At 48.6% G+C, this 13059-nt stretch overlaps 1 protein-coding gene across 2 annotated transcripts; it reads right to left on the bottom strand.

Moving 5' to 3' along the window:
- Positions 1 to 1022: 1022 nt before the first annotated feature.
- On the bottom strand, positions 1023 to 6497 carry Prr15l (proline rich 15 like). Of its 2 annotated transcripts, none has more exons than XM_046420373.2 (2): positions 6262 to 6497; positions 1023 to 2217 (listed from the first exon to the last, which is right to left on the bottom strand). In XM_046420373.2, the coding sequence occupies exon 2, from the start codon at positions 2184 to 2186 to the stop codon at positions 1884 to 1886; it is 303 nt and encodes a 100-aa protein (XP_046276329.1). In that variant the 5' UTR covers positions 2187 to 2217; positions 6262 to 6497; the 3' UTR covers positions 1023 to 1883. The 2 variants fall into 2 exon arrangements, with proteins under 2 accessions (XP_046276329.1, XP_046276328.1); XM_046420372.2 differs by having other exon boundaries at positions 1023 to 2214; positions 6262 to 6496.
- Between the last annotated feature and the right edge of the window lie 6562 nt (positions 6498 to 13059).

The raw sequence follows: 13059 nt of genomic DNA, 5'->3' as shown, positions 1-13059 counted from the left end.
TGCTTGTGTCCCTGCTGCCTGTTATAAGTGCTCTGTAAATGGTAGTTATTAACAGTAGGCAGGACTACACGTTTAGGGAAGGTCTGAGCTCCTCCACGGGAGGCTGTATGGATTGAGAAATTGGTGAGAACATAGAAAATTTAGTGGGGAGGTGGAGGAGAGGAGTCCTTGAGGAAGGCAGCACCCTTGAACCCACCTTCTATTCCTCCAAATCCTGGTCTCCCTCACTCATCCTCTGAGTTCCCCCTGGCCTGGGTTAGGCACCTAACAAAGGCCCCCTTGTATAGGTCTGTTTGTTTTGGCAATAAATTTCTCCAGGCAGTTCCCTGGGGTGGGGTGGCCCAGCAGCCTGCAAGAAGCTATCTGGAAGCTGCAGGGCCACATAGTTCAGTGGCCACCGTGGACTCGCCCTGTTCCCACCATAAGTTCCAGAGATTTGTCCAATATTTTCCAGTTCCCAGGTCTCGTGCCTTTAAAAAGAGCCTGACCTAAACATTATAGGAAGACAGTTCTTGCTTCATTCTTAAACTGAAGCTGTGGGCATGATGTAATTTCTTTACTATTCTGTAATAAAGAAAAGAAGAGGGAAACCAACATTTAACTGAGCACCTAGTATGGGACCCCTTATGGGCCATTTCATACAGATCACTCCCTATGAATAGGTGCTACTACAGCCCCTTTCACAGAAGAGGGAACTGAGGCTCAGAGTAGTCTTTGAGAAAATGTTCCCAAGGTCACCCAACTACTAAGTAGGGAAGCCAGCATTTGAATCCTGATCCCAAACCACACAGAGACTTTAGGATCAGTCACTAAAGTTCTGGCCCACTTTTATGGCCTCTCTGTTCCCAGAAGGAACTAACCACTGAAGTGTGTATAACTAGCTCCTTCCTGCCTCCCTCCATACTAAGCCTAGTTTGATGGTGGAATTATCAACCAAGGTCCTGTATTCTCACACACCTGAGGACACTTCCTGAAGCTCTAAGAAACAGTTTGAGCACATAAAAAACACACATCTCCATAAATGCAAGATAAGAGCATAAATAGGCTCTCTGCTTTTACAGAATTGTTTATCACAAAGAGAAACCTTCAATTACTTTTTAAACAAAATTCAAAGCTCCATGATTCATGTCTTAAATACTATCGGAGGAGGAGAGGAGAAAACTGGCTGCTTTTAGTTCCTACCAGAGCTTTCCCACCCACACCGTCAGTTTGGCTCCTTGGCTGGTGAGGCTTCCCTTTGAGGGTCTCTGCACAAGTGGCAACACAGAAACCTGGGGAGTCACTGGTCGGGCCTTCTGCAGCCATCCCAGGGAGTGACTGGGTCCTCCACTACTCCACACCTGGGGGCAAAGTTCCAGGAAGTTTACCACTTGTGTTAAGAGGTGAGCTCAAGTTCAACATCTCCGCCTCTGGCACCAAGGAAACCATCCCCTCCCCCAATCACGTGGCTGTGGCTTCTGGAAAATGTGCTCTCCTAGGATTGGTCCAGGGAACAGTTACAAGTAGAGAAAGTAGAGGGAGCAGCAATTCAAACTCACCCTTGACCCTGTGTTCACAGGGGAGGTGGAGTCTGCCACTCCTCCTCTCTACTCCCCTCCGCTCACCTCCAAGGGGGGCTGGGCTTCCAGGGTGGGAGTTTTCCTCCTCATTCAAGAGTGCCATTGTATGTGGTCAGGGGAAGAGGAGGGGAGCCTGGGGTCTCCCAGGCCTTACACAAAGCTGGGGCACAGAAATACAAACTTAAAACCCAGACGTTTCCTGCCAGCAGGCATCAACTGCCCCTAAGGTTTCAGCTATGACCAGAGGCCAGTGTGGCAAGCTCCTGTCTCAGATCCGGCTGATGGCAAGGAGCAGGGAGATGCTAGCATCCTCCTCGGCCCCTCTCACTGTCCTTTGTTCTCCTGGTCATCAAAGAGGCTGGGGTTCTCCGCCAGCATGGCCCGGACTTTTTTCTTCTCCTTGAAGCGACCCGAATTGGAGACTTTGACGTGCTTGCCCTTTGTGTTCTTATCCACAATCTTCTCCAGACGAGTGTTAAAGTCGCTGTTGGGCCCTCCAGTGTCGGGCCTTGGAGTCTCTGTGCCTCCCTCCGTTTGGGCATAGGTGTCAGGGATCTCGTACAGCACCTTGGGACTGGATTTCTTTTTCCGGAGGAAGGTCAACTTCCACCAACCAACTTCGGTCATGACGCTCCCTGAGTGGAGGGGAGACTTTCTGCTGGAGCAGGGGAAGGGGACAAAGGTCAGTGGGCAAATCCTGTGGGCAGCTTGGATCAGCCCTCTCTAGCCTCTTTAGTAATCACATTATTTTTCTGGAGGCGGGGTCCTGGGAACTGAACTCAGGGGCACTCCACTACTAAGCCACATCCCCAGCCCTATTTTGTATTTTATTTAGAGACAGGGTCTCACTGAGTTGCTTAGCACCTCACTGTTGCTGAGGCTGGCTTTGAACTCGCAATCCTCCTGCCTCAGCCTCCTAAGCTACTGGGATTACAGGTGTGAGGCACCGCACCTGGCAATCACCAGCTATTTGAAGAGTTGAAGGAAGAATTGAAGATAGGACCAAAGAAACCCAGGGTTCGAATAGCTGGTGTGATGTAATGCTTTGGAAAAGTGTTAAAGAAAGAAGAGTCTAGGATAAGAGCCACCAAAGCAAACAAGAGGGACTCCTGGGCCAGACAGAAGGACAATGGAACAACTTCACCCCGTTGTCCCACAGAGACACTCTATAGGAAGCTTTGAGGTCATTCCTTCCAGGCCGTCAGGACTGCGGGCCCTGGAACAACTTGCCTGGTCACAGGGCATGCAGGATCTAGATACCAGAACCAAGCCCTTCCCAATCCACCATTGGGCCCTGCTGCCCAGAGTGGGCAGACCATGACTGGTCACGCAGACAGAAACATCCTGTGCATTTTGCTTAGAATGCAGTGCTAAGAATCGAACCCAGTGCCTCACACATGTGAGACAAGTGCTCTACCACTGAGCCATGACCCCAGCCCCCACCACACACTTTCTGCCATGATGTTCAACTATCCCCTATGACTAAAGCCACAGGGACTGAACCCCGTGAAACTATAAGCCAAATACATCTTTCCTGCTTTACAAAATAAAAGGACCATGGGAGAATGGGGAGCTTCTAGCTGGGAATGGGAAGTCCTGGGCTCTGTCTAGCTTTGTGACCTCTGGTAAATCACTTTTCTGGGCCTCAGTTTCCTTATCTGTCCTCACCAGCCCTAATATTTAGCTCTCCTGTTAATCCCGGCCCACAGAGGTAGACATGCTTTACAAAGTAAAAATTAGGATAAGGGTAGGCAATTACTAAGAGATGGTTTCCTTTCCCCACCACCCCGCCACAAGGACAGATCTTTGAGAGGTGTGAGGATAAAAAAAATGCAGGCTTCTCCACTCAAAAACGGTGTGTCCCAACATGGAGCTGCCAATCCAGAGACACATCTTTCGCTAAGTTCCACCAAGGTGCTGCATGAGCTAGCACAAGTTCTGGGTACCATCGATGTCTGGGGGACAGGTAAGGCAGGAGTGGGGGACAGCAGACCAGAGGAATGAAGATAGAGGAGCAGAGTGAGGATAAATAAAGGCATCTCTGGGTCTGGGAGGGTTGTGATCTGGTTCTCAGGACACCTAGGAGTGGGCTGTGATGACAGCTCCCAGGAGGAGAGAACAGAAGCCAGGAGATACCAGAAATCTACATGGCCAGGTGGCCTGGGTTCAAGCAAATATATTACCTCCTTATAAAAGCTGACAGTCTTTACTATGGTGTGTGTGTGTGTGTGTGTGTGTGTGTGTGTGTGTGTGTGGTACTGGGGATCAAACCCAGGGGTGCTCTACCATACTTCCCTAGGCCTTTTTATTTTTTCTTTTGAGACAGGGTCTTTCTAAGTTGTTCAGGATGGCCTGGAACTTGTGAACCTCCTACAAAGCTGGGATTATAAGTTTTAAATATAGATTTAACAATGTTTTGTAAAAAGATCACAAAGAAATATGCCAAGGGCTGGGGTTGTGGCTCAGTGGTACAGTGCTTGCCTAGCATGCAGGAGGCACTGGGTTTAAACTACAGCACCACATAAAAATAAACAAATAAAAATAAAGATATTGTGTCCATCTACAACTAAAAAACAAAATTAAAAAAAAAGAAATATTACAAATGATTGTTAGTGGTTTTCTTTATATAAAAGGAATAGAGACTGCTTTCTCCCCTCTGGTTTTCTCATTTCCAGAATTTCCATGGAGTACAGATATTTTTAGAGGGAGAAACATATCAAATTCAGGAAAAATGAAAGCAGGACCTGGCCTGGGCATAAGCGGAATGCCCTTGTTGCTGCCACTCCTCCACAGCCATACTCCCTTCCCCTGGTACCTGCTGGTGGGAACTCCTTCCCACCTCTTTGTCCAAAAAGCACACCCCACTTTTCCCATTCTGCCCGTTCAGCTGGGCTCAAATAGCAAGAGACGCCAAGGAGAGACCTTGGGCAGCTCCTCTTAGGGCACAATACTTCCAGGGTGCCCTGGAGAGGTGAGTACACCAAGGGACAGGCCTGAGAGGTTTGCTTTGGCAGCTTGCCCCTCCTGGGCTTAGCACAGCCTTGCACAGAACTTGGTGTTCCAGAATGGGCCTCTGGAAGGAGCTGTGGGGAGGGGAGGGAAGGAGGAACAGGGTGCTCACTTGCTCTGTGGGTGCCCCAGTCGCTGCTTTGTGGGTACACCATCACTCATGTGGAGCTGCCAGAGAATTGAGAATGCAGGGAAAGGGGATCCAGTGCCTGAAACTCCTCTAACACCGATTTCCTAAACCTATGCAAGGGGCCTCTGCCTGTGCCAGCTAAAATATACCTGTTCCAACAAATTTAAAAATACCTATTTAAATAGGTACCATATTTCAAGTTGGCATCCATAGAGCCTGACTCCTTGGAGTAAAGGATGCCACAATTCACAAAAAAAAAGAATCAAAAAGCCATAGAAACAGGGATGGCCTATATCCTGCCTTAGGGCCTGCACCAAGACACCAAGTCATTGGTGCCCTTGTCTCCTGGACTTGTATCCTAGTCTTCCTAGGATGTTCTTTGCCAGGCCCTCCTGTCCCTCCTGTTCAGGAGGACATCTGAGCACAAGTAAACAGGTGTTTGTCCCTTTAGGCAAGCCTAACATATGGAAATCTGAATTTGCAAAACAAGAGAAATAAGAGAACTATTTGCTTTATAAAATAACCCAGTGAGCTTTAAGTAGTGGCCCTTAAAAGACAGTAAAATCTGATGGTTTTCAAAGGTGGTATGATAGCCAAACTTCCCAAATACTCAAAATCGCAAAGAGCAAGATATCTCCAGCCATATGTCCATGCCCGATCCCGCTGGCCTGGGTTTGGGAGGGTTGTGATCCGGTTCTCAGCACACCTAGGAGTGGGCTGTGACAGCTCCCAGGTGGAGGGTACAGAACCCAGGTGACACCAGAAGGCCAGCAGGAATTTTCTGAGGCTGAGGGACAGGGTACAGGAACTCCCATAAATGCAGCATTTGGTAACACGAGCCCTGCAGTCTGCTTGTTCAGGGCCCTGAGCTGGCCATGCTGAGGGCTGGGCCCTTGCCCTGGGGCACTGCAATCCGTGGATGATGGAAATCAGCCCCTGAGGATGCCAATTCCACCTCTGCTATTTGCACAGCTTTGGGCCCACAAAACTCCTCATGGGTCAGTATACCTTTGATGGCCAGCACCCTGCACATGGGTGCCACAGGACAGTCCCCACCACCCTAGGTATGCTCAATGAACTACTCGGAAGGACTTTGCATGGCCTCTTCTGAGTTGAGACAAGTTAACCATTGATTGGGGAAAGGGCATAAGGGGAGGAGGGGGGTCAGTCAAATTTCTGCATTGAGAAAACCCAGAACCTTTCCCCCACCCTCAAAAGGGTCCCTCAAGGCCCTTGTCCACTCTGGATAATTAGAGTACCCTGGATAGGAAAAGTGAGGTGCTCCTACCAGACAACCAGACACGTAGTCCTGGCTGGGGGAGGAACAGGAGTGGGCTTGGGTTTAGAGTTAATAGAGAACTAACTGCTTGGGAGCAAGACTTTCTCAGCAGGACCTCTGTTGGAGGCCTGGATTGACTCCAAGGGGCCAGTGGGATGAGATTGGAAGGAGACAGCCCCTGGGTTCCCCCTCCCTACTGGGCTTGTCAGCCATGGAGGCAGCACTGGGAGTCCCAAATAGGGACTGTGCCTTGATTTCCCCACCCACTGGCCCTCTGCTTGTACCTGTAATTCTGACTGCTCCGGACTGGAGGCGAGACCTTCCCTAGAGAAGGAGCTGAGTGGAGGAGCTGCCCTGGGAGGGTGAGGCTGGGGGAGGAGAGGATGCCTCCAGGGTGCCGCAGAGGCCAGGCTCAGCCAGGAGAGGTGGGTAGGAGCAGCTGCACGTCAGGTGCAAAAGAAACAGGTGCAGGAGCGGGTACCTGCTCCGCTGCAGCTCCCAGAGTCAAGGTGAACCTGAAACCCGGCCCCTCCCAGCTAAGTAAACAGAAGCAGAGGCTGGCTCAGGCTGATGAATATTCATCACCCCCAGAAACCCAATCCCAGAGACCCTGCATCTACCCAGAAGCCAGGGTCCTCCTGGGACCGCCAGCCTGGAGGAGGGAATCCCAAGGGAAGTCCAGGGTAAGGAAGCATGGGAGTCTCTCTCCTCAGTTTCCCCATTCTTGGGTATCTGATTGTACTGGCCAGCTGTGGCCAAGGTCACCCTCAACCATTTCATGGTCCAAAGAGACTATGACCCCTCTTCAGCATGGACCAGCACCTCTCCATCGCCCAGGGCACTACTGGGAAAGGGTTAAAGGCCGCTGCTCACTTTGAACTCCCCTAGTCGAAACCAGTCCCTGGTTAAACTGGTTGGCAGACCTGTTCTCAGGTTGTCTCTCCCCACCCAAAGCCAAAGCTCCTCCGTGGGCGCTGGGTTGGGGGCTGTGCTTCCCATATGACCTGAAGGGCCCCTTGTTAAGATCTCCCTAGGAGGGAAAAGAGGGCACAGGCCCCTGGGGCAAGATTCTCCAGGACACCATAACCTCAAACATCGTCACCCTCCTCCTCTTGGGTTTCAGTCCCTTGGACTCATATGCAAAATTCCAGGTGTGGGCAGAGAGGCACCGGCTTTTCTGCATTGGATTATACTTTTCTCAGACTCTCAAGGAGAACTGTGGTGGCCTCCCACCCCAAACTCGGGTACTTGGCTCAACTCCCCGTAAGCTTCCTGCAGTCTGTTGGAAAGGCTTTCCCAGGGATTGTAAAGTTGGCAAACCCGAGGGCAATCTTTCAGGAAAGGGGAGAGATGAGGTCCTGGCGAGGCAGAGAGAGCTAAAGAAAGGAGACAGATGCCAGCACACAGTGGGGGTGAGGCAGAGTGTGCACACAGCGGTGCTCTCCTCACTGATTCGCTGCCCCACAGCATCCTACAAACCTGTCTCAGCCAGACAACTGGCCTTGGAAAATGTTTTGCACCCACCCTGTGATGGCCTGTTGGCATTCGCATTCTCTTTCTGCTGGGAAACATCTGGGGCATAGCCAACAACCCTGCAGCTTCCTGTGTCCAGGGCTGCCCAGCTTAGCTGCCCAGTCTACCCCAAGTCTACTCCCTCTTGCACTGGCTGTGTGTGCCAGGCACAGAGTGAGGCACTGAGAAGATAAAAGGCATAAAACTCCCCCTATCCCTGGCTCCCCCCCAAAGTACATTTTACATCTTAACTAGGCAAATCTCAAACCTGTCTCACTATCTCCAACTCTGCTTTTACTTGTTTCAACTTCTTATGACCTGGGGTTTCTATTCCTGTCCATCCCAAATAGCTCCCTGACCCTAGTCTTTGGATGGACAGGGCTTCAGAGGCTCCCCATGGCCCATAGCAGAACCCCCTTGACTTGACTTATTCTGATGGGGGCCTCAATAGCTTTCCAGCCCTCCTGCCCAATCCACCCTTCCTAAATCTCCCTCAACACTGGGTTAAGGAGGGTGAGATTAAGAGTACTTGCTGTGAGCTGGGTGCAGTGGCACATGCCTATAATCCCAGCAGTTTGGGAGGCTGAGGTAGGAGGATCATGAGTTCAAAGCCAGCCTCAGCAATGGTGAGATGCTAAGCAACTCAGTGAGACCCTGTCTCTAAATAAAATACAAAAAAGGGCTGGGGATGTGGCTCAGTGGTCAAGTGCCCCTGAGTTCAATCCCTGGTATCCCCAGAAAAACAGAGTGCTTGCTTTGTTTTGGGCTAGGAATTGCCTCCCCACTCACCTGTGCAACCCAAAACCTGAATTAATTATTACACCTCCTACACTACCAGGAATTTTTTTGTGCCCCCTAGAGCTTGTTCATATACTTTTTTAAACTTTTTTTTTTAACTTTTAATATTTATTTTTTAGTTATCGGCGGGCACAACATCTTTGTTTGTATGTGGTGCTGAGGATCGAACCCGGGCTGCACGCATGCCAGGCGAGCGCGCTACCGCTTGAGCCACATCCCCAGCCCGATTGTTCATATACTTTTGGGTTTTTGTTTTGTTTTGTTTTGGGGGAGTACCAGGGATTGAACTCAGGGGCACTCAGCCACTGAGCCACATCCCTAGCCCTATTTTGTATTTTATTTAGAGACAGGGTCTCATTGAATTGCTTAGCACCTCGCTTTTGCTGAGACTGGCTTTGAACTTGCAAACCTCCTGCCTCAGCCTCATGGAGCCGCTGGGATTATAGGCGTGCTCCACACTCCTGGCTTTGTTCATATACTTTTACTTGACATGTTATATACCATAATTGATTATACACACACACACAAAAAAAAAAAAACAATGATTTATTCATGTGTTGGCCTCACTTATAGAATTTTAGCTCCCAGGCCAAGTGTAGTAGCATACACTTGTAATCCCAGCAAACTGGGAGGCTGAGAGAGGAGGATCTCAAATCCAAGACTAGCCTCAGCAACTTAGCAAGAACCTAAAACTTGTCTGGAAAAAGAAAAATGGAACTGAGGATGTGGTAAAGCACCCCTGGTTCAATCCCCAGTACCCCCCCCCAAAAAAATTAGCTCCTTAAACCCAGAATGATCTATTACTGATACAGACCTGACATATAGTAGGTATTTAAGGCCAACTTTAAACACCAATGTAGCATTGTCTGTACCAAAAAACGAATGAACAAAACAAAACTCTTCATATAGCCACTTGCTTTATCTTATACTCCCTAGGAAAAATAAATGAGAGAGAAAGCCCATTTAAAGACTTCTTCTGGTTCCAGCTACAGCTGGCTTCTCTTATGTTATAGTCTCCTGGAGGGTGATGTAAATTAGGGGATATTATTTTCCAAGGTCCCCCTGCCTCTAGTGCAAAGAACACACAGTTGTCCAGGAAGGTGCCCATAGCTTCCAAGACCCCTCATTCTCTAAAAGTCCAAAGACAGTGGATGTCTGGTTTAAAAGACATCAAAGAAGCCAAAAACTCATCCCAGCTCAGGTGTCTGGAGAGGCCAGGAGGAGGGTGGAATGCACTTCAATTTGGGGGCAGTAACCCAGGGTCGGGTCCCCATTTCTTATTGATACAGAAAAGGGCTTGTCCTGGAGATGCTTCTGAAATCTAGGCCTTTCTGGTGCCTGAGACCCAGGGGAACAAAACCTTGTTCTCTCATTCTACAGTGGAGAAGGATCCGAATGAGAGCTGCGGTGTCAGGCCCATCATATGGCCTGCCCTCCTTGAGTGCCACAGGGACCAGGTGCAGACTGAGGAGCCTCTAGCCCATCCTCCCGGGAGGGACCAGCCTGGCCCAACCCTTGGTCTTCAGGGGGTTTATTCTAGGAGGAGCAGGGTAGAGAGAGGACTTTGAGATCAGGGCTGGGCACTATTAATCCAACTCCCTCTGTTCAGCCTACTTTATTGTTGTCTAAAGTACTGTACCTTTAAGCACACCTTCTAAAACTAGGTTCAAGGGTTACACAGCATATACAAATGTACAGTGTACACATTTCCAGAAGTGTGTTCTTGCTGAATAAAGCAAGTTAAATTCACATAAGAGTGCCAAGGACCTTTGTATCCTATTGGGCATACAGCTGCAGGGTCCCTTCAGATCATATATATTCTTCCCATTTTACTGATTTTTGCAAAGGGAGTAGTTGTAGGTTCCAGGGATATTTCTTTCCCAAATCAGAGAGAAGGGGGGAGCTGTCATTGTGTTCCCCTTCTCTGGCCAAGAGACTGGAGATCCTGCAGGGGCCAGCCTGGTCAGGGTGACAAGTAGATCAAGGACAAAGATGAGTCTCGGGTGGGCTACCCCAAGAGCATTGAGAGGTGGGGCAGGGTGGGCACAGCTGCATTCTGTTCTGTTCTGGGAAGCGAGGCTGCCACTGGGGAAGGCCTTCTTGCTTTGGGGGAAGGAATGGGGGTCTGAGCAGCTCATGTGCCTGTGTGAGTAAACTGTGATCCTTGAAGCCGCCCCTGAGTCGAATCCTCTAACTCGGCACACTAACGATTTGCCTATTACTCTTTGTATTAGTATCCTGTGGCTGCCATAACAGATCACCCCAAACTCAATGGTGTAAAACCTCAGAAACTGATTCTTTAAAGGTAGTCAGAAGTCTAATATTAGTTTTCCTGGGCCAAGACCAATTTGTTTCCAGGGCCTTGGACCCTGTAGAAACTCCAAGGAGATCTGCTGGTTGTCTGCTCTAGCTGCTGGTGACAGTAGCAAGCTTGGCATGTGTCCACACTGCTTGGGTCTTTGCCACCTCTGTCTTCACATCACCTTGTCCACTTTCATGTCCAGCACAACTCCCTCTGCTGTTCTCTTATGAGGATACTTGGGATGGCATTTAGGGCCCACCCGGAGGATCCAGGATCATCTCATTGCATAATTCTTCACATAATCACATCTGCAAAGACCCTTTTTCCAAATAAGATCACCTCACAGGTTCCAGGGATTTGTTGTGGATATTTAGTGGGTTTTTTGTTTTGTTTTGTTTTGTTTTGTTTTTGGTATAGGGCTTGAATCCAGGGGTGCTTAACCACTGAGTCCTTTTTATTTTACATTGCTGAGTTGCTGAGGCTGGTTTGAACTTAAGATCCTCCTGCTTCAGCCACCCCAGCTCCTGGAATTACAGGTATGTGCCACTGTACCCACTGGGGTGAGCATTTTCAGCCTGCCGTACTCTTCGTTCTAATTCTCTGCATTGTCAGACTGTGGCAGACGAGGATGAACAGCAGTTAGCCACCAGCCAGGGGCTCCTTCAAGGTCTGCCTCAGCTATTGGAAGCACATCACCAGAAGGCATGTCTTTCTGGGGCAGCCCACTTCTAGAGAAATAGAAATCCAGCTATTTCAACTGTGAAATTCACCCCAGGGCCCCACCTGATCCATTCAAGATTAGTCCGGTTTGCAGGGCCATTGGATTTCTTCCTCTGCCCAGTCCTACCTCCATTTGTTTCCTCTCACAGAAAAATGATCCCTAAAAATCATGTTGCCCCTAAGGCTGGGAGCAGCTCAATTGGTAGAGTGTTTAACCTTGTATGCACAAGGCCCTGGGGTCAATCCCCAGCACCACCACCAAAAAAAAAAAAAAAAATCATGTTACCTCTTAAAATGCCACCTGGTTCTGGAGAACATGACCTGTGACACAGATATTTCCACTTTTGCCAGTACAATGGAAACGAAGGAGCAGCTTTGTGTCTTTTGTATTTGTATTTCTGGGCCTGATGCACTGGATTGAAAAGTGTCCCCCAAATTCATGTCCACTCAGAACCTCAGAACTTGACCCTATTTGGAAATGGGGTCTTTGCAGATGCACTTAGTTAAGTCATACTGGATTAGGATGGGCCCTAAACCCAAGGACTAGTGTCCTTGTGTGAGAGGAGACATACAGGAAGAACACCATGTGACAGTGGAGGCAAAAATTTAGGTGACCCAACTACAAGCCCAGGGATACCAAGGATTTCCAATCACTGCCAGAAGCCAGAAGAGGCTTAGAATAGATTGTCCCTCAGAGCTTCTGGAAGCAACCAACCGTGCTGACACCTTGATTTCAGATTTCTGGTCTCTAGAACAGTGAGAGAATCAATTTCATTTGTTGTAAGCCACTCAGTTTGTGGTGATTTTTTTCCAGCAGCTCTTAAAAATTATATACCCAGTTTCAAGTAAGGTTGAACATTTTCTCATTTATCTATTGGTCTTTTGGATTTCACATTCTCTAAAATGACCCCTTTTATTCACATATTCACATAGTGGTCGTCTTTCTACTATCCACTGACTAAAAAAAAAAAAAAAATGGAAACTACATATTTACAGGTTCCTAAACCTTTTTCACAGTCCACAGTCTTCCAGGAATCTGCTGCCCACTGGTTGGGAACCTTGTTCTACAGGACTAAATTTCAACACTTGTCCAGGGATTGGTGGTGCACATCTGTCATCCCAGTGACTTGGGAGGCTGAGGCAGGAAGATTTCAAGTTCAAGGCCAGCTTCAGAAACATAGTGACCCTGTCTAAAAAAAGGGAGGGGGAGACTTTGGATGTAGCTCAGTAGAAGAGCACCCAGGGGTGCCCTTCCCTGAATACACCCATGATTTCCCTCTTCCCTGAATACACCTATCACTTCCCCTCCTCCACCTCTATTCTCCCTTCCACTGTAATTCGTATCCACCCTGCAAGGCTCAGCTTAAATGTGCTATTTCTAGAAAACTGTCTGATAGTTTTCTGTCTTCATCCCATGCTTTAGCCCTAGGTTGAGCTGAATACTCCTTCCTGTTCCTTGGTACTCTAAGCATACCTCTTTGTTCATAGGAACTTTTTTTTTTTTTTTTTTTTTGCCTACTGGGGATTGACCCTAGGAGCATTCTACCAATGAGCTACATCCCCAGCCCTTTTTATTGTTTATTTATTTTGAAACAAGGTCTCACTGAGTTACTAAAGCTGGCCTCAAACTTGAAGTCTTCCTGCCTCAGCTTCCCAAGTTGCCGGGATTCTAGGTGTGCATGCCTGGCTCATAGGGAGATATATATATATATTTTAACAAATTAGCTTGGTTGGGCTAGGGATATAGTTC

Source organism: Marmota monax, unplaced genomic scaffold, assembly GCF_021218885.2.
Source record: "Marmota monax isolate L192 unplaced genomic scaffold, Marmota_monax_Labrador192_F-V1.1 WCK01_AAM20220418_F8-fsc00064, whole genome shotgun sequence".
In the NCBI taxonomy this organism is placed as follows: Eukaryota; Metazoa; Chordata; class Mammalia; order Rodentia; family Sciuridae; genus Marmota; species Marmota monax.
This window is presented reverse-complemented; position numbering and strand designations above follow the sequence as displayed.

Bases quoted from the DNA above. Each gene is read 5' to 3' on its own strand.
- Prr15l (XM_046420373.2), bottom strand. From the start codon at position 2,186: ATGACCGAAGTTGGTTGGTGGAAGTTGACCTTCCTCCGGAAAAAGAAA.